This window comes from Mizuhopecten yessoensis, unplaced genomic scaffold (assembly GCF_002113885.1).
Source record: "Mizuhopecten yessoensis strain PY_sf001 unplaced genomic scaffold, ASM211388v2 scaffold10377, whole genome shotgun sequence".
In the NCBI taxonomy this organism is placed as follows: domain Eukaryota; kingdom Metazoa; phylum Mollusca; class Bivalvia; order Pectinida; family Pectinidae; genus Mizuhopecten; species Mizuhopecten yessoensis.
Window position 1 is genome coordinate 592394 of NW_018408516.1, and position 22513 is coordinate 614906.

Genomic DNA, 22513 nt, shown 5'->3' on the forward strand with positions numbered 1-22513 from the left:
GGTGTACATATGTATAACACTGATACTTCTGACTGCTATGATATGGGTGTACATGTGTATAACACTGATACTTCTGACTGCTATGACATGGGTGTACATATGTATAACACTGATACTTCTGACTGCTATGATATGGGTGTACATGTGTATAACACTGATACTTCTGACTGCTATGATATGGGTGTACATGTAGGCCTCTAGTCCAATGCTTGTAAGTCTAGATTTCAGTGGAGACGAGTCATCACGTCCACTGCCCGTATGAGACATTTAATTGTTACATCTTGTACAGGTTGTATCCTAAGCCCACAGCCATCACTTCTGGTTCATGCTAAACATTTAATACCAAGAAATTGCACCACAGAAAACACTACATGAAAAGATAGTTTTACACCATTTGGTTTAAAGAAATTGATTGATATGGATGTTACATGAGCCAGAAAAAAAATCTATTTTAAATGGTATACAACACAATTCCGTTAAGACATATCTTTATGTGTGTTTGTGCGATGAATGTAATCTGATCCTGAAAATGAGATACAGGACATACATGATGCAGTGTACATATACGAGATTGTCGGTGTGATAGAGTATCCGGGTGACGTAGTATTTCGTGGATTTTGAGGAAGTCTTTCTTGAAGTGAGTTACAATTTAACTGTAAGGCCAAACTTAGTTATACACATACCTATATAGGGTCCCTATATAGCATACAGTGACACGCCCGAAGATCATGACATAATATATATCTGATACTGTGGCCTATATAATCCTCCACATATAACACTACCAACAGTTCCCATTACATGCACAGATAGTACATTTGTATCAGTTTTAAAGTTTCAAGATAAAAACAAACAAAAAGGACTTGCTTCCTGATCAGATATAGTTAAAAAAAAGAATAATTCAGTCATCGGCCTTTGGCGAATCTTAATGGGAGTTTGAATGATTGCAATAGCCCTAACATATAGAATTACCTGTTATGTGGATGATTAGTAATAATAATTGCAAAAGCATTGTCTTGTCTTGTCAAGAGAGTGAGGTTAAATAATACTGATGATGCAGGGAACTTGAAATTGTCTTTATAAATCTGTTAAATGCTGATTTCATGTGTTGGCGAGCGATGTCAATAGATTAGCGATTTTGTTTGATTGAAATACACGTAAACATCTAGTATAACACATGACATCAGTGTTAAATGTTTTAAAATGAAAAATTCTTCCCAAATATTAGAAAAAACAGGACAACTGCCTACAGAGCCAAAAAAATAAAAAGTACATTTTGTTGTGAAATGTTGACATATAGGCATCATGTGACAAATTTTAGCACTAGCAAAAGAACAGCCTTGTTTAGATAATAAGATAATAAGTCACCTTGCTTATTATAGGCGTATGGACACTGGGGTAGACTAATAAGATAATAGGTCACATTATTATAAGCATATGTACACTGAGGTAGACTAATAAGATAATAGGTCACCTTAGTTATTATAGGCGTATGGACACTAGGATAGACTAAAAAGATTATCTAGGTCACCTTACTTATTACAGGCGTATGGACACTGGGGTAGACTTAAACGATAATAGGTCACCTTACTTATTATAGGTGTATGGACACTGGGGTAGAATAATAACATAATAGATCATCTTACTTGTTATAGGTGTATGGACACTAGGGTAGAATAATAAGATAATAGGTCACCTTACTTATTATAGGTGTATGGACACTGGGGTAGAATAATAAGATAATAGATCATCTTACTTGTTATAGGTGTATGGACACTGGGGTAGACCAATAAGATAATAGGTCACCTTACTTATTATAGGTGTATGGACACTTGGGTAGACATAAAATCGAATAAGGCTTTCATTACATTTTACTTAGTAAAATAGATTTAATCAACATATATTTGAATATAGCGGTGGGAAATATAACTCTGGATTTGAAAATGTTTGAAAAATAATCAACTCATGTGCAAACATTCTTCGTTTAATATTTGGTCCAACATGTTAAAATCCTGAGTTATAAATTCCACCTTGATATACACACATACCCAGAACTAAGTACATACTGATATAGCAGCATATGGTATTCATACTATTTATTAAATGATGAAGGTAATAATTGAATTTTATTCAGCAATTAGCTAGCCTATACTTGATACATTTTGAAGTGTAGCTGCGACTCTGTGATGCAGAATATCGGGAAACTTAATGATTTCTATATATTATAGATGTACAATTAGCATATTACAGTACTTAAAGCTAAATAGTAATAGCTATTATTTCTCTTTACAGGGCGCATATTATTTGACAGGATGCCTTTTGGCAAAAAGACAAAGAAGTCGACGTCGACAGAGGCGCCGGCGATGGAGATTTCTGCACCAACCATGGTAAAACACAACTTCCATGTTGGTTTTAACAAAGTCACAGGTTCTTTTGAGGGCCTGCCTCCTCAATGGTCAACCTTACTGCAATCTTCGAACATCTCGTAAGTTTTATAAAATGCCTTCTCGAGACTTAAAACCAAGTGTAAGATTTGATGTGCTGCACATTATAATTTGCAGGTTTGAATGTGACAGAAGATTTTATGCTTTAATTATACCAGAGATTAATGCAGGAATAGAAAGTTAGTAAAAATATGCACTGTAGGTGCTAGACCTTCAGCGAGGGCTGCAGGCCAGAGCCAGGGGCAGGGGGAGAGTACAAGAGGGGGGATTACATCTTATAATTTTGTTTCTTTCACTTCATTGTAGTATAGATTATATAATATCAGCAGTGACAATTAACAAAAGCACAGGGAAAATGAAATTAATCACTCAGTTTTGTAACTGATGGAAAATTAAAAAATTGGAACCAAGACAGATATAGTCATGAGGTAGTATTTTAGTTACAAGTGGGACAATGTTTTACCTGAAATATGGGGAAAATAAAGCCAAAATTGGAGAGGGGAACTGGCCAATATATCCATGTATACATACGATGTACTACTGCATATCAACAGGTCGGAGGAACAGAAGGAAAACCCAGAGGCAGTCATCAATTCACTACGACTGTTTACAAAGTCTTTCAAACATAAGCCTGCTGACCATCAAAAATATCTAAAAGTAGCAACCACAATTGATGAATCTGATGATGATTTAGATAGTGAGGATGATTCTTCAAGCCGATCAAACAACCGTGACTCGGATGATCCCCCAACACCTCATTTTGACAATGGGGGGGACCCCCAGACTGACGTGTTTGTTCAGGTGCCAGACAATAAGGACCTGAAACAGGCCAACTCTACCCAGAAGGAAGTCTCTAAAGACAAGGTATAAACATTGAGCTATTTCTAGATCTGCCATGGTCAGTTAACTCTACCCAGAAGGGAGCCCCTAAAGACAAGGTAAGTACATTGAGCTATTTATAGATCTGCCATGGTCAGTTAACTCTACCCAGAAGGGAGCCTCTAAAGACAAGGTATGTACATTGAGCTATTTATAGATCTGCCATGGTCAGTTAAGACAGGTTTGAACTGTATGGTTCTGTACAAGGCTTCACTTTAATCAGATGTCTCAGCAGTAAAGGGTCCACAGTAGAAAACTCTGAAAATGAATTATGTTTGATACACAAGATTTAAATTAATACTGTATAATTCCAAAATACATTATGAAGATACATCATTGTATAAAGATACATACATTATAATATATATGATTTGTAAATCATCTACATTATTTGTGAGTAAGATACATCAATGTAAGTAAAATAAGTAAAAGTAGATTTTGTATGTAGTATTATCTATAGCTTCTACTCCATGGATCTGTGTGATTTCTAATATTTCCTGTAACATGTACTATGTGGCATTGGTGAGAGCCAATTAATCAAAAAGACTTTTTCCCCCCACTATTTTTTGTCATCTTAGAACATTCTACACAAAATTTTGAATTAGTGTATTTCAATATTACAGATAATTATGTCAGTAGATATGATAGAAGTTCTAAGTACACATGTTCTCCTATGTTACATTAAGTTGTGAGTTTACAAGTACTACTATGTTACAGAAAGATGAGGTGGATGCTGCCAATGTTGACAGAGTCCTTGAGGCTTGTGCCAAGGTCAAAGTGAACGATGAAACCAAAGAGGAAGATGATGCACCAGTTCGTCGAAACAAAACACAGAAGAAAAATCTGTCTGACATCGAAATCAATGCTGCCTTAGGTACAGGATTGACTGTATTTTCTGACAATATTGCAAATATCATTTTGCTTATTTTTTAGCTAAATTGTCTTGGTTTACAGTTCATAGGAATTTGAATATTCCTTTGGTTTTGACAATATTCTCATTTTTAGCTCACCTGCCCAAAGGGCAAGTGAGCTTATGCCATGGCGCATCTGTCGTCCGTCCGTCCTTTAAAACGCTACTTGTCCTGAACAGCTTAGTAGATTTTGACTAAATTTGGTCTGGAGCATCCGGGGCATAGGGGTGGGACCCAATAGGGGAATAGAGGTAAAACCTTAAAAATCCTTCTTCTACTGTAGGGATTAAAGGATTGTATCCTAATTTAATCTGGAGCAACCTTGGACCAAGGGGATTCAATTTTGTATAAAGGGTGGGTGCGGCCCCCTTGGGGGCAGGGTAGAATAGGTGAAATAGAGGTAAAACCATTAAAATCCTTCTTCTACCGTAGGGATAAAGGAATTGTATCCTCATTTAGTCTGGGGAATCCTTAGGCCAAGGGGACTCAATTTTGTATAAATGGTGGGTGTGGCTACCCTGGGGTCAGAGGGGCAGGACTATAGGGAAATAGAGGTAAAACCTTAAAAATCCTTCTTCTACCGTAGGGATTAAGGGATTTTATTCTTATTTAGTCTGGAGCATCATTTGGCCGAAGGGACCTTTTTGTATAAATGGTGGATGTGGCCACCCTGGGGTCAGAGGGGCAGGACTATAGGGGAATAGAGGTAAAACCTTAAAAATCCTTCTTCTACCGTAGGGATTAAGGGATTTTATTTTTATTTAGTCTGGAGCATCATTTGGCCGAAGGGACCTTTTTGTATAAACAGTGGTTCTGGCCCCCCTGGGGGCAGAGGGGCGGGGCCCAATAGGGGAAACATAGCAAATTCTTCAAAATCCTTTTTCTTCTGTAAGAATGATAGGATTTTGTCCAAATTTGGGATGAAGCACTGTTTGGTGAAGAGGAAGCAATTTTGTATAAACGGTGGGTCTGACCCCCTTGGGGCAGAGAAGCTGGCCCAATAAGGGATATAGAGGAATAGCTTTAATTTCCTTTTCTTCCGTTGGGGTGAAGGTGTTTTGACCAAATTTGAACAATAGCATCCTTTTTGGAAGTAATATTGATTTTGTATAAATGGTTGGTCTGACCCCCCTGGGACCTGAGATGTGGGGCCAAATAGGGTTAATTTAGCAAATTTCTGAATATTCTAAGTAGGAATGACAGGTTTTGTCTCTCTATAGCATCCTTTGGTGAAGGGGACTTAATTTTGTATAAATGGTGGGTCTGACCCTCTGGGGGCAGAGGGGCGGGGCCCAATAGGGGAAACATAGCAAATTCTTCAAAATCCTCCTTATACGCAAAGAAGTATTATGGTATGTGGTTGTCAATCCATCCGGCATAAACTTTTGTTTGTCCGGAATCTACTTTTTTCGAAACTCTTTGAAACTTGGTATACATTATAATCATGATATGAAGTTGTGTCTCCCTTAATAGAATCTTGATTCAACATTTTTTCCAATAGTTATTGCCCTTTGTTCATTTCAGTATTTGATTTTTTGTACAGAGATCTCCTCCTACATTTTTTGACGGTTTTCCTTGAAACTTCGAAGGCTAAATAATCATGATATGTTGCTGTGTTTCCTTCAAAAGAATTTTGATTCAACAGTTTTTTGTAAAAGTTATTGCCCTTTGTTTATTTCAGTATTTGATGTTTGTCGGGCAATCTCCAACATTTTTCAACGGATCTCTTTGAAACTTGGTATACATTATAATCATGATATGAGTACTCTTGTTATTCTGTAAGAATTTTGTATAAATTGTGGGTGTGAACCCCCTGGGGGCAAAGGGGTTGGGCCAATAGGAAAATAGAAAAATAACTTTAAAATCCTTCTTCTGTAGGAATGACAGGATTATGTACATATTTGGTCTAAAGCAGCCTTTGGTGAAGGGGACCTAATTTTGTATCAACGGTGGGTCTAACCCTCCTGGTGGCAGAGGAAACAGCAAATTCTTTAAATTGCTTTTCCTGTAGGAATGACAGGATTTTGTCCAATTGCATATAAATATAACCCCTGACTAACCATGTAATACTTGTACACTTCAAGCAACATCCAACATCTGGCTATTTCAACTTCAATTTTGCTAACATTTCCAGGTGAGTGATACAGGCCCTCTGGGCCTCTTGTTTGACAACCATAACATACCCAAAATTTTGACACGGTTCCTATGGTTTTGACAAAATTTTCTAGGCATTGACTCTCTTGGTTTTGATAAAGTTCCATAGTTATGACAATATTCCCTTGGTTTTGACAATATTCCCCAGGTTTTGACAATATTCCCCAGGTTTTGACAACATTCCCAAGGTTTTGACAACATTCCCCAGGTTTTGACAATATTCCCCAGGTTTTGACAATATTCCCCAGGTTTTGACAATATTTTTAGAGTCAGTTTAAACTATGTTTAAGCTTTACTACTGTAAGATGTACATGAAAGCTGTGTAATGCAAATATGTTTATTATTTATTTATTATTTATTTATTACCTGTTGTTTTTTTCTTTCACAGAAAAACTTGCCTCATCTGGGAATGCTTTAGAGAAATATAATACACACAAGAAACTTGGAGCAGGGTAGGAGATTGAACATGTTCTTTACTTATTAGAATGTGTGCTGTATACATATAGGATCTTACATGAGTTTCCATTTCATTTGAGATTTATGAAACTCGTCACAATTTTTTAGGTCACCTGAGCTTTGCTCAAGTGACCTATTCCAATCGCTTTTCGTCCGTCGTCGTCCGTCGTCCGTCGTGCGTCGTGCGTAAACTTTTACATTTTCAACTTCTTCTCAAGAACCAGTGGATGGATTTTTTTCAAACTTGGTCAGAATCATCCTTGGTAGATGAGGCTTCAAAATTGTAAAATTGGGATTCCTACCCCCACCCCTGGGGCCAGGGCGGGGCCCCAAAGGGAAAATTATCCAATATTTCAAAAATCTTCTTCTCCAGACTCAGAGGTACTACAGTGATTTTCTCTACGTGGAAAGAAAGATCATCAGGGGCTTTACTTAAATTGTAAATTTCAGGACCCCCGAGCTATCCGTTCTCCCTTGGGGAGGGGGTAAAGTTTACTATAGTTTATATAGGGAAATAACACTTTTGGGTATATTTTGACAACTTTCTGTAGGAAATTATTTTTACTTGGTGAGAATTATCCTTGGAGGTAGATGGTTTCAAATTGTAAAATTGAGATTCCTACCCCGACCCCTGGGGCCAGGGCGGGGCCCCAAAGGGAAAATTAATCAATATTTCAAAAATCTTCTTCTCCAGACTCAGAGGTACTACAGTGATTTTCTCTACGTGGAAAGAAAGATCATCAGGGGCTTTACTTAAATTGTAAATTTCAGGACCCCCGAGCTATCCGTTCTCCCTTGGGGAGGGGGTAAAGTTTACTATAGTTTATATAGGGAAATAACACTTTTGGGTATATTTTGACAACTTTCTGTAGGAAATTATTTTTACTTGGTGAGAATTATCCTTGGAGGTAGATGGTTTCAAATTGTAAAATTGAGATTCCTACCCCGACCCCTGGGGCCAGGGCGGGGCCCCAAAGGGAAAATTAATCAATATTTCAAAAATCTTCTTCTCCAGACTCAGAGGTACTACAGTGATTTTCTTTACGTGGAAAGAAAGATCATCAGGGGCTTTATTTAAATTGAAAATATCAGGACCCCGAGCTATCCGTTCTCCCTTGGGGAGGGGTTAACGTTTAATATAGTTTATATAGGGAAATAACACTTTTCGGTATATATTTTATATATTTTCAGCAGAAAATTGCTCAAACTTAGTCAGAATCATCTTGGGTAAATGAGAGTTTTACTTTGTAAAATTAGGATTCCTGCCCCATCCCCAGGGGCTAGAGCGGGGCCCCAAAGGGAACATTTACCAATATTTTCAAATTCTTATCCATTGATGACATGACAAGTATTGTATTTCACTTAGTTTACATGCTGATTTCCACATCACATCTAAACAATAAAATAAAGCTACCAGTATCTATGATATAACTCAGGTGACCGCTAAGGCCCTTGGGCCTCTTGTTTATTTTAGCTCGCCAGAGGCTCGCTAAATTGAAAAATTCTGAAGACTCGTTTTATAAATCTCATATGAAATGGAAACCCATGTAAGATGCTTTTTATCACATAATCAAGATTTGTGGCATTTATTAATGTAAAACTACAATTTTCATGCAACCTTGAAATGTAAAAAAGTCGCCATTTTAACTCTAGTGTGTAAGTCAGTGACATCATGTACTTGGCCCTACAAGTTAATACGCAAAAAAAATAAGACATGGGTATATTCACTGGATAACACACAGGACAATATGCGATAATGGTGAATGTGTGTTTTCTGCTAAAAAGGATGTAAATGGTTTTCTAATGATGAGGTGTATGGTTTATTAAGAAACATACATATGTTTTCTACTTATTTAGTGTGTTAGCAATTCTGTGTCTACTTACTCATACTTTTGTGGTCTATTTATATAATTATTATACTTGACCATAAAAAATATTGAAGATAAACATTGTTTTCAAACTATTCAGATTAAATTTTACAGCAATTAACTTTTATATAACCAGGAAATTGACTATTGTGATTAGTTAGGTTTCCAAAGGTCCTAGTTTGAAACAATTTTTGAGTTTGGTTGTAATTTTTGCTGCAGCAGTTGTCCAGTTAGCATGGAAGAACATGGCACTGCAACATGCCTTTATCTGAAAACATGCATGATTTATACTAGCAGTTTGGTTACGTTTTTAGCTCACCTGCTGGCTCGATAAAACAAATTGCATCATGTGCAAAAATCTCAATATTATACATTATATGAACCTCATTATATGAAAATCATATTTTGAGGATCAAGGAAAAAGAGTTTAAATGATTTTATTTGAAACAGGAAATAAAAGTAAAACCCTTATTGCCAGATTATGAATCACATGATTGAGATCAATAAAGTGTAGATAAAATTGTTTAAGGAAATGAGTGCAGTTTTACCATCAAATGGTGCATGTCCCTCTATCATACTTCCCATCCTGTTCTAAGATAGCTGCTATTTGTACCAGGCAGTCCACATACCTCCAATACCTTGTAATTCTGTCATGTGTACAGTGGGAACATATTAATTGAGGGTACTGATTGTATGAAACACTATTTTACTAGCGTAACCTGCAGAAGTACACATGTGCTTTCTGTACTTAAATTATATAATAAAAGTTTGCTGCCAGTTAGAGGTACAATTGTACCATAGTTATTCCATGTAGCATACTTAAATAACATCAACTATAAAGAACTATTAGTGTAGGGTTTGTTATATGTATACATCACTCTTAGACAATTCATTTTTGAATGGGTTTGATCAAGCATTAAACAAAAGGTCAAGATTAGTTTATGTTTCATGGTCTCAAATAAGGTCATAGTCAATGTCACTGTTGATAAGCACAAGCTTCTCATCGGCGTCCAGAAGGTTAAGATACAGGGTTGTTACGGCCATAGTGTTCCATTAGGATACAGTGCTGTTAGGGCCATAGTGTTCCATTAGGATACAGTATTGTTAGGGCCATAGTGTTCCATTAGGATACAGTATTGTTAGTGCCATAGTGTTCCATTAGGATACAGTGCTGTTAGGGCCATAGGGTTCCATTAGGATACAGTGCTGTTAGGGCCATAGTGTTCCATTAGGATACAGTGCTGTTAGTGCCATAGGGTTCCATTAGGATACAGTGCTGTTAGGGCAATAGTGTTCCATTAGGATACAGTATTGTTAGGGCCATAGTGTTTCATTAGGATACAGTGCTGTTAGGGCCATAGTGTTCCATTAGGATACAGTATTTTTAGGGCCATAGTGTTACATTAGGATACAGGGTTGTTACGGCCATAGTGTTCCATTAGGATACAGTGCTGTTAGGGCCATAGTGTTCCATTAGGATACAGTATTGTTAGTGCCATAATGTTCCATTAGGATACAGTGCTGTTAGGGCCATAGGGTTCCATTAGGATACAGTACTGTTAGGGCCATAGTGTTCCATTAGGATACAGGGTTGTTACGGCCATAGTGTTCCATTAGGATACCGGGTTGTAACGGCCATAGTGTTCCATTAGGATACAGGCCATAGTGTTACATTAGGATACAGGGGTGTTACGGCCATAGTGTTCCATTAGGACACAGTATTGTTAGGGCCATAGTGCTCCATTAGGATACAGGGTTGTTATGGCCATAGTGTTCCATTAGGATACCGGGTTGTAACGGCCATAGTGTTCCATTAGGATACAGGCCATAGTGTTACATTAGGATACAGGGTTGTTACGGCCATAGTGTTCCATTAGGACACAGTATTGTTAGGGCCATAGTGTTTCATTAGGATACAGTGCTGTTAGGGCCATAGCGTTCCATTAGGATACAGTACTGTTAGGGCCATAGTGTTTCATTAGGATACAGTATTGTTAGGACCATAGTGTTCCATTAGGATACAGGGTTGTTAGGGCCATAGTGTTCCACTAGGTTACAGTGTTGTTAGGGCCATAATGTTCCATTAGGATACAGTATTGTTAGGGCCATAGTGTTCTATTAGGATACAGTGCTGTTAGGGCCATAGTGTTCCATTAGGATACAGTGGTGTTAGGGCCATAGTGTTCCACTAGGTTACAGTTTTGTTAGGGCCATAGTGTTCCATTAGGATACAGGGTTGTTACGGCCATAGTGTTCCATTAGGATACAGTATTGTTAGGGCCATAATGTTCCATTAGGATACAGTATTGTCAGGGCCATAGTGTTCTATTAGGATACAGTGCTGTTAGGGCCATAGTGTTACATTAGGATACAGGGTTGTTAGTGTTATAGTGTTCCATTAGGATACAGTGTTGTTAGGGCCATAAAGTGTTCCATTAGGATACAGTGTTGTTAGGGCCAAAGTGTTCCATTAGGATACAGTGCTGTTAGGGCCATAGTGTTACATTAGGATACAGGGTTGTTAGGGTTATAGTGTTCCATTAGGATACAGGGTTGTTAGGGCCATAGTGTTCCATTAGGATACAGTGTTGTTAGGGCGATAGTGTTCCATTAGGATACAGTGCTGTTAGGGCCAAAGTGTTCCATTAGGAAACAGTGTTGTTAGGGCCATAGTGTTCCATTAGGATACAGTATTGTTAGGGCCATAGTGTTCCATTAGGAAACAGTGTTGTTAGGGCCATAGTGTTCAATTAGGATACAGTGTTGTTAGGGCCATAGTGTTTCACTAGGTTACAGTGTTGTTAGGGCCATAGTGTTTCACTAGGTTACAGTGTTGTTAGGGCCATAGTGTTCCACTAGGTAACAGTGTTAGGGCCATAGTGTTCCATTAGGATACAGTGTTGTTAGGGCCATAGTGTTCCATTAGGATACAGTGTTGTTAGGGCCATAGTGTTCCATTAGGATACAGTGTTGTTAGGGCCATAGTGTTCCATTAGGATACAGTGTTGTTAGGGCCATAGTGTTCCATTAGGATACAGTGTTGTTAGGGCCATAGTGTTCCATTAGGATACAGTGTTGTTAGGGCCATAGTGTTCCATTAGGATACAGTGTTGTTAGGGCCATAGTGTTCCATTAGGATACAGTGTTGTTAGGGCCATAGTGTTCCATTAGGATACAGTGTTGTTAGGGCCATAGTGTTCCATTAGGATACAGTGTTGTTAGGGCCATAGTGTTCCATTAGGATACAGTGTTGTTAGGGCCATAGTGTTCCATTAGGATACAGTGTTGTTAGGGCCATAGTGTTCCATTAGGATACAGTGTTGTTAGGGCCATAGTGTTCCATTAGGATACAGTGTTGTTAGGGCCATAGTGTTTCACTAGGTTACAGTGTTGTTAGGGCCATAGTGTTCCACTAGGTTACAGTGTTGTTAGGGCCATAGTGTTCCACTAGGTAACAGTGTTAGGGCCATAGTGTTCCATTAGGATACAGTGTTGTTAGGGCCATAGAGTGTTCCATTAGAATACAGTGTTGTTAGTGTTATAGTGTTCCATTAGGATACAGTGTTGTTAGTGTTATAGTGTTCCACTAGGTTACAGTGTTGTTAGGGCCATAGTGTTCCACTAGGTAACAGTGTTAGGACCATAGTGTTCCATTAGGATACAGTGCTGTTAGGGCCATAGAGTTCCATTAGAATACAGTGTTGTTAGTGTTATAGTGTTCCATTAGGATACAGTGTTGTTAGTGCCATAGTGTTCCATTAGGATACAGGGTTGTTAGGGCCATAGTGTTTCACTAGGTTACAGTGTTGTTAGGGTCATAGTGTTTCACTAGGTTACAGTGTTGTTAGGGTCATAGTGTTTCACTAGGTTACAGTGTTGTTAGGGCCATAGTGTTCCACTAGGTAACAGTGTTAGGGCCATAGTGTTCCATTAGGATACAGTGTTGTTAGTGCCATAGTGTTCCACTAGGTTACAGTGTTGTTAGGGCCATAGTGTTCCACTAGGATACTGTGTTGTTAGGGTCAAAGTGAGCCACTACAATACAGTGTTATTAAGGTCAAAGTGTGCCACTACAATACAGTTAAGAGTGCCACTAAGATACAGTGTTTTTAGGGCCAATAAATGTGCAACTAAGATATGGTTATAAGTGTGCTACTAGGAATATTAATGAGTAGTAAGGGCCATAGTGTTCCATTAGGATACAGTGTTGTTAGGGCCATGTAGTGTTCCATTAGGATACAGGGTACTTAGGGCCATAGTGTTCCATTAGGATATATAGAGTGCTGTTAGGGTGAAAGTGTACCACTACAATACAGTGTTGTTAGGGCCATAGTGTTCCATTTGGATACAGTGTTGTTAGGGTCAAAGTGCACCACTACAATACAGTGTTGTTAGGGCCATAGTGTTCCATTAGGATATATACAGGGCTGTTAGGGTGAAAGTGTGCCACTACAATACAGTGTATACAGTGTTGTTAGGGTCATAGTGTTCCCTTAGGATACAGAATTGTTACGGCCAAAGTGTTCCATTAGGATACAGCGTTGTTAGGGTCATAGTGTTCCACTAGGATACAGAGTTGTTAGGGCCATAGTTTTCCATTAGGATACAGTGTTTTTAGGGCCATAGTGTTCCATTAGGATACAGTGTTGTTAGGGTCAAAGTGCACCACTACAATACAGTGTTGTTAGGGCCATAGTGTTCCATAAGGATACAGTGTTGTTAGGGTCATAGTGTTCCATTAGGATACAGAGTTGTTACGGCCAAAGTGTTCCATTAGGATACAGGGTTGTTACGGCCATAGTGTTACATTAGGATACAGTATTGTTAGGGCCAAAGTGTTCCATTAGGATACAGGGTACTTAGGGCCATAGTGTTCCATTAGGATATATACAGTGCTGTTAGGGTGAAAGTGTACCACTACAATACAGTATTGTTAGGGCCATAGTGTTCCATAAGGATACAGTGTTGTTAGGGTCAAAGTGCGCCACTACAATACAGTGTTATTAAGGTCAAAGTGCGCCACTACAATACAGTGTTATTAAGGTCAAAGTGTGCCACTACAATACTGTTAAGTGTGCCACTAAGATACAGTGTTTTTAGGGCCAATAAATATGCAACTAAGATACGGTTATAAGTGTGCTACTAGGAATATTAATGAGTAGTAAGGACCATACTGTGCCTTTAGGATACATTGTTAGAGCCAAGTGTGCCATAATTATAGGATGCTGTGCTGTTAGGACCATAGTGTGCCTTTAGGATACATTGTTAGGGCCAAGTGTGCTATAATTATAGGATGCTGTGCTGTTAGGACCATATTGTGCCTTTAGGATACATTGTTGGGGCCAAGTGTTAGGACCATAGTGTGCCTTTAGGATACATTGTTAGGGCCAAGTGTGCTATAATTATAGGATGCTGTGCTGTTAGGACCATAGTGTGCCTTTAGGATACATTGTTGGGGCCAAGTGTGCTATAATTATATGATGCTGTGCTGTTAGGACCATAGTGTTGTTAGGGTTAAGGTTTGCCAAATCACTTTTAACGTGATCCACAGCATTGAATAGTTGTTAGCTCACCTGGCACGAAGTGCCAAGTGAGCTTATGCCGCGGCGCGGCGTCCGTTGTCCGTCCGTCTGTCCTCGTCCGTCAACTTTTCCTTTAAACAACTTCTTCTGAAGAACGGACAGGCCTAGAGTCATGATATTTGGCTGAAAGCTTCGTTGGTAGGAGCCCTACAAAGTTTGAGAACGAAAATGACCTTGACCTGTTTTCAAGGTCACAGGGGTCAAATATGTCAAAAACTTCAAACGACTTCTTCTAAAGAACTAAAAGGTATAGAATCTTCATATTTGGCTGATGGCTTCCTGGGATAGAGCCCAACAAAGTTTGAGAATGAAAATGACCTTGACCCACTTTCAAGGTCACAGGGGTCAAATGTGTCAAACACTTCAAACGACTTCTTCTGAAGAACTGAAAGGTATAGAATCTTCATATTTGGCTGGTGGCTTCCTGGGATAGAGCCCAACAAAGTTTGAGAATGAAAATGACCTTGACCCACTTTCAAGGTCACAGGGGTCAAATGTATCAAACACTTCAAACGACTTCTTCTGAAGAACTAAATTGTATAGAATCTTCATACTTGGCTTGTAGCTTCCTAGGAAAGAGCCGAACAAAGTTTGAGGATGGAAATGACCTTGACCTACTTTTAAGGTCACATGAGGCAGATATGTCAAACACTTTAAACGACTTCTTCTGAAGAACTGGAAGTTATAAAATTATAATATTTGGCTGGTGACTTCCCGGGATAGAGCTCACCAAAGTTTGCGAATGAAAATGACCTCAACCTACTCTAGAGGTCACAGAGGTCAACAACATTTTAATGGATTTGTTCTTGAGAACTAAAAGGAATGGATTCATAAGATTTGGCTGGTAGCTTTTTGGAATAGAGCTAACCAATTTGAGAAGTAAAATGACATTGACCTTATGTCAAGCAACTTCTAAAGAAGAATCAAAAAGCATAGAATCTTATAATAATATTTTGCTGGTAGTTTCAACAGATGGAGCCAACAAAGTTTGCGAGGGAAATATTTTGAGTGCAATATAATATTTAATGAGAATATTTTGCTATGACTGCTTAAATATTCAGGTGAGCGATACAGGCCCTCTTGGGCCTCTTGTTCAGGTTTATTTGTATTTCTGTCATATTTGAATATAAAATATGTTGACCTTTGAACTGCATATATTGTAGGGCTTCAGGAACAGTTTGCATGGCCAATCCAAAAGATCCAGCTGAGGCAGATCAAGTCGTAGCCATCAAGATAATGGACCTCAACAACCAGCCCAAGAAGGAGCTGCTCATCACAGAAATAGAAGTTATGAAAACACACAAACATCAGAACATTGTCAACTTCCTTGACTGTTACTTCCTGGACGTTAAACAGGAGTTGTGGGTGGTGATGGAGTATTTAGATGGGGGAGCGTTAACTGATGTTGTCACGGAAACAATAATGAATGAGGGACAGATTGCTGCTGTGACACGCGAGTGTTTACAGGCCTTAGATTTTCTCCACTCTAGAAGTATTATCCACCGGGACATTAAAAGTGACAATGTACTACTAGGCATGAACGGGGCTGTTAAGTTGACAGACTTTGGTTTCTGTGCCCAGTTAAGTGGAGACAACTGTAAAAGACAAACCATGGTTGGTACACCCTATTGGATGGCACCAGAGGTCGTGTCCAGGTATTAATCAATTAATTACTCAACAACAATGCCTCCTTTTGTCTCACTTAATAAATATAATTCATATTTCAATAAACATCCAATCACATGTGTACTATTGAGAAGGGTTGAATTTGGAACATGTATCATTTGGGAAACAGGTGTGCAAGTTTTTAATATATCATGTATAATCTGATGTATGAAAAAATCCAAAAATCTAGTTTGAATCAATAGGTTGCACATTGCCTTTGATAGCACTTTTAAATAGTCTGACACAGAAACATTTGTAATATTTGCTTGAACATTTTGATTTTAGAAAAATGAAAAATGATATATGTATGTTGTAGGGGAGATAACCAGCTTTGGCCAGCATGGTGAAGGAAGTGTTGTAATCATTGATATTTATTGATATTTAAATTTTCAGAAAACACTATGACAAGAAGGTAGACATCTGGAGTATGGGAATTATGATAATTGAGATGTTGGAGGGGGAACCTCCTTACCTGAACGAGACCCCACTGAAAGCAATCTATCATATTGCGGCCAAGGGAAAGCCGGAGATAAAAGACATCCACAAACTGTCCAAGGAGCTACAGGTATTCCTCGATATGACCCTAGATGTGGCAGTGGACAAACGAGCAGACACAGCGGCACTCCTGAAGCATGAGTTCCTCCTCAAGGCTAAGCCTCTCTTGTCACTCAAGCCACTCATAGTGGCCGCTAAGAATGCCACCGGCCACTGAGTCATCAGTATGCCTGAGTGCATTATTGTCCTAACATCAGTTATAGAATGTAATGGGGTCATTATATCCTGGTAGAAACAACCAAAGTAAAGGTGTTACAGTTGACAATCATTTGTCTGTAAGTTCAATAACTTTCAGATAAATGGTAATTCTTATTAACAAACAATGTGTTATGTTTTGTAATTTTAATCTCCATTGGACATGTATTTCAATATAAAAGTAGTCTGTTCTGTTCACTGAATAGTTACACATCAAAATATGATTGATATTAATATTAATTATCACAATATTCAAAGAGATTTGAGATCTAGATAAAACAATATTTTTGGTCCCTTTTTTAAATTAATTTTAAATGGAGTAATGGACTCATATTTGTATATGATGTCACAAGACGTTTATATAGCAATACAAGATTTCAGAAGACAAACGAAGTAGATTTTACAGAACCAATGGGAGAGTTTTGAAGCATTGGTAGGTATGGACCGTGGGATCTGATGTTAGTTCCTAGGAAGCTTAACCATTGATGCTTTGAAGGCCTGTATTAACATTAACAGGTCTATACCATTTGAAACATTTTTTATTGAAAAGTAAGCAATCCAGTTGATATGCTGAATGAAAGGGTCCAAACTTAAGGCGTTGGTATTTTATTCCTGAATAAAGTATCCAAGGGAAATAACTCTATTGACGTGTAGAATTTGTGGAGTTTTAAGTCTACTATAAATTACATAGCTGACCAACAAAAAGAGTTTTCTTTAAGCTGAGGTGAGTTCAAGCTGAGTGTGAGGCTTTGGTGTCTACTATACTATTAGGTCACATACCCTCAGATTCCAGCTCAAGCTGAGTATGACGATACGTTTCAACCTTAATATCATTTACACTATAAGTCCACTACGAGCTTCGTTTGAGCTTAGGTTGGTCAGATGTGTTGAAAGTGTGATAAATCTCTATACTGGGATAAGAAATGAGATATAGGGTTTATAGACAAGGTACTTAGGTAAGCTTAACACACATTGCCCAAGGTTGATCAGCTATACACAGAACAAAGATGTAAAGCCCCATCAATCAATCAAAGCTAAACAGTTTGTATCAATGCTGGCCAATGTTTATAACAAATAATATGCAAAAAAAAAAGAAGATAAAAAATATGAAGAAATGTTACTTCATATTTTATTGAATGTTGACGAATAATTCATTTGAATGTATAGGTAGTAAACATATTTGTTGACATTATTGTTCTCATTGAAATTACATGCATGAAGTTTTAAATTTTTATGAACTTTTCATGTGTATTTTATTGTTTTTGATATCATACTTAACTATTTATATATATGCTAATGCTTATAGCTAATTCAGTGAAAAAATGGATCCTTGATATATAGATTTGTGCATTCCACATAACATCTCGTTTACTTTTGATAGAATCAGCCGGAAAGTTCTCTTCATATTTGATAAAAAATTGAACTGACCTATTTTCATATTATTGACATGATGTCATTATCATTGGTTACAAGGTCCTGGATTGTGTTCAGTAAAGGAGCTGCAAAATGTTGTGTAGGAATGGTCATATATCAGGACATGGATATAACAATGGATAATTTTAGGATTGACATAGATATTGTAAGAGATTCAAAGTAAAGCTACCAGTCAAATTTAGATATTACAGTTATATTGGAAAGGGACTACTTGGTCAACCTTTTTTATGTGCAGAAAAATATGTTTCAGTTTTCATTTGTTGAAATATACTTTCAGTGATCTTATAGACTGAATTCAAAATATTGTATTTTTTAGCTTAAGAACTAGTAAGAAAGACAGTAAAATAGCTGAAAATCAGTAAGGATTCTAGAAGCATTTATTTTTTGTATCATATAACTGCATTTTGATAAAAAAAAGAAAACGTTTTGATAAAAACAACTTAACATTGCTCTTCAAAACATTACAGATATGTATTGCACAGATATTTTATATTACCTGGTATACCAAGCTTCAAATTTCTCTTCTGATTTTGTTTGTCATCAAATCACTCCTAAAAGAAAATATATCATGTCTACAGTCGCTAAAACTTCATCCAACTGAATTGTTTCCCATCATGCTGAAGCTGTCGACTGGACATCAGTGGTATGCAGAATTGTCACATCAATATTTAATGTGTAATTGTCTCCCTTAGCATCATCTGTATTATGACAACACGAATGTGTTCCCTCATGTGCTCTATTCACACTGAAACATTTTTAACCATGTTTTTGCGATTTGATTTTTTTTGACGAAGTGATATTTTGTGAACCTTTTAGAAATTTTCATTATACATGAGTGACAAACAATTAAAAATGAAAGCAACGAAATAATTTAGCACTGATCATGTTTACTTTTGAGAATATTGTAGTGGTTGATGTGGGGTTTGTTTGTGAAGAGCTTTGTGGACTATCATTAGTCTCACTAGAACCCATGGTTTTGACTGATAATGATATTACTGATGATGTGATGGCTAGTAGTTTTATATATATAGGTAGGATATCTAGAGAAGAGTTATTTAACGGCTAGACTACATCATTCATCATCAGATCAATTAGACCACAGGTACCAATTGAGAATGAGGAAAACAGAACTAATGAACTAATGTACAGATGGTCAGTCTATTAGTGCATTAGTGTTTTATTTCTCGTTCTCGACGTACTTGTGTTGAGACCAACTTCTATGCAACCTTGTGAGTGAGTTCACATTTGTGTGAAGTGTTGAGCACACATTTGTAAATAAAGTGTGTGAGTACACATTTGTACATAGTGACAGGATCATATTTTCATTATTAGCTCACCTGGCACGAAGTGCCAAGTGAGCTTATGCCGTGGCGTGGCGTCTATCGTCCGTCCGTCCGTCCTCGTCCGTCAACTTTTCCTTTAAACAACTTCTTCTGAAGAACGGACAGGCCGAGAGTCATGATATTTGGCTGAAAGCTTCGTTGGTAGGAGCCCTACAAAGTTTGAGAACGAAAATGACCTTGACCTGTTTTCAAGGTCACAGGGGTGAAATATGTCAAAAACTTCAAACGACTTCTTCTAAAGAACTAAAAGGTATAGAATCTTCATATTTGGCTGATGGCTTCCTGGGATAGAGCCCAACAAAGTTTGAGAATGAAAATGACCTTGACCTACTTTCAAGGTCACAGGGGTCAAATATGTCAAAAACTTCAAACGACTTCTTCTGAAGAATTAAAAGGTATAGAATCTTCATATTTGGCTGATGGCTTCCTTGGATGGAGCCCAACAAAGTTTGAGAATGAAAATTACCTTGACCTTCTTTCAAGGTCACAGGGGTCAAATGTGTCAAACACTTCAAACGACTTCTTCTGAAGAACTGAAAGGTATATAATCTTTATATTTGGCTGGTGGCTTCCTGGGATAGAGCCCAACAAAGTTTGAGAATGAAAACTAGTTTGACCTACTTTCAAGGTCACAGGGGTCATATATGTCAAAAGCTTCAAATGACTTCTTCTGAAGAACTGAAAGGTATAGAATCTTTATTTTTGATTGATGGCTTCCTTGGATAGAGCCCGACAAAGTTTGAGAATGAAAATGACCTTGACCTTCTTTCAAGGTCACAGGAGTCAAATGTGTCAGACACTTCAAACGACTTCTTCTGAAGAACTGAAAGGTATATAATCTCTATATTTGGCTTGTAGCTTCCTAGGAAAGAGCCGAACAAAGTTTGAGAATGAAAATGACCTTGACCTTCTTTTAAGGTCACATGAGGCAGATATGTCAAACACTTTAAACGACTTCTTCTGAAGAACTGGTAGTTATAAAATCTTAATATTTGGCAGGTGGCTTCCTGGGAAAGAGCCAAACAAAGTTTGCGAATGAAAATGACCTTGACCTACTTTCAAGGTCACAGCGTTCAAATATGTCAAACAGTTCAAACAGCTTCTTCTGAAGAATTAAAAGGCATAAAATTATAATATTTGGCTGGTGACTTCCCGGGATAGAGCTCACCAAAGTTTGCAAATGAAAATGACCTCAACCTACTTTAGAGGTCACAGAGGTCAACAACATTTTAATGGATTTGTTCTTGAGAACTAAAAGGAATGGATTCATAAGATTTGGCTGGTAGCTTTTTGGAATAGAGCTAACCAATTTGAGAAGGAAAATGACATTGACCTACTTACAAGATCACAGGGAAAAGTATGTCAAGCAACTTCTGAAGAAGAATCAAAAAGCATAGAATCTTATAATAATATTTTGCTGGTAGTTTCAACAGATGGAGCCAACAAAGTTTGCGAGGGAAATATTTTGAGTGCAATATAATATTTAATGAGAATATTTTGCTATGACTGCTTAAATATTCAGGTGAGCAATACAGGCCCTCTTGGGCCTCTTGTTTATTTTGAAGTCATGCATGTACTGTCTTCAAGTACATCTACTCTATTTGCAATAAGAGTTACCTCCCTTTCATCTAAACTAGTTTATACATTTCATATGTTGCCAGCTTTCTTGACTGGATCTATTATAGCAAAGAAATGTCCATTAATGCTTATTAATGCTCTTTGTTTCATTTTCTTTTCCTTTATACTTTAACATTACAAAATACATATATTTTAATGCTGCAGACTAAAAGAAATATAACCGTTTAGAACTTTCTGGAAAAAAAAGAAAAGAAATTTAAAGTGCTCATTTGTATATATAATTATTATATGGATTTTTGTGAAGCATGTCATAACAATAATATACTGAGCTTGAATGAACAAGGAGTTATCATAACAGTAAAATAAATTCTTTTAAGTTTACTCGATATCAATTTATAAGAGAGGGAAACCGTGGGATTGATCAACTTTATATATTAGAATTTACAACTTTGGTATGGTCTTCCATTGACGTGTCATTAAATGATGTGTTGTCCAGTATGTGTGTACCCAGTGACGTCGACTACAGGTCTGTGTAGTAGTGGACAGGTGTGTAGTAGTGGACAGGTCTGTAGGTGTGGACAGGTGTGTGTGTTGTATATTGCTGGACAAACTTTAGTCTGGTGTTACTCTGCATTGTCTTGTAAGGATCATAATTCCAGTGAATTATTATCTTTTATCAGTTTGCATTATTGCCAATTTTATACATAATTAATGAATGTTTCAAAAGGGATAGTTTTCAGTAAATCGTTTTTAAAGCCAGTTTATACACATTTTATGCAAATTAGTCATCTGATCATGGCCTTATAAATGTTTGGGATTTTTGTATTTTTTTGTGTCAAAAATTAATTGATGGCAAAAGTGTCGGTTTTAAATGACAGTTTGGCTCAAGAAATATTTTAATTTGTTGCTAACTTGAGCAAGGCATCTAAATGTAATGTGATGTGTTCACAGCTTTGTTCCACCATGTTCCTTTGTACGCTAGCTTTGAATGGTGACCAGTTCGATGATTAATGTGTCTGTATATTTTTGTACACACTACTTTTATCTCTGTTACAAAGTACATTCCTTTGCTTCTGTTTATATGCTTAGGCTTTTTTTATCATTTCTATAAATCATACGACAATAAAACAAAGTATTCTGATATTGTTTTCTTTTCGTTCTATTTTGTTGTGAATTCTTAACTGAGACTAAATTACATAAATGAAAATGACTTTACGCTGTGTGCTGACAAAGGTAGCTGTTTACCTCGCCTTACCCGGCACAGAGCGTCTGTCTGGCTGCCATCCGCATTTTAGCCAACCACCAACATTACCCTTATTTTGTTCCGCTATTTCTCAGGAAATAATGGAAGGATCTTTCACATATTTCATATGTAAGTTTCCAATGGTCTTTATTTGTGTGTGTCTACTTTTGAGACTGATTCGATAAACAAATGGCTGACAGGCAGCC

The 22513-nt window shown here is 37.4% G+C and overlaps 1 protein-coding gene across 4 annotated transcripts in view; it reads left to right on the forward strand.

The window, feature by feature from the left end:
• The window catches only part of LOC110460376 (serine/threonine-protein kinase PAK 1-like), a 40377-nt gene extending 21169 nt beyond the window's left edge, over nucleotides 1-19208 (forward strand). For all 4 annotated transcript variants that reach the window (XM_021513248.1, XM_021513247.1, XM_021513249.1 and 1 more), the window contains 6 exons: nucleotides 2293-2485; nucleotides 2999-3308; nucleotides 4041-4197; nucleotides 6777-6840; nucleotides 15458-15949; nucleotides 16353-19208. In XM_021513248.1, coding sequence (XP_021368923.1) covers nucleotides 2293-2485; nucleotides 2999-3308; nucleotides 4041-4197; nucleotides 6777-6840; nucleotides 15458-15949; nucleotides 16353-16671 — 1535 coding nt within the window. In that variant the 3' untranslated portion in view covers nucleotides 16672-19208. The remainder of the gene's footprint in view (nucleotides 1-2292; nucleotides 2486-2998; nucleotides 3309-4040; nucleotides 4198-6776; nucleotides 6841-15457; nucleotides 15950-16352) is intronic.
• Nucleotides 19209-22513: the final 3305 nt, after the last annotated feature.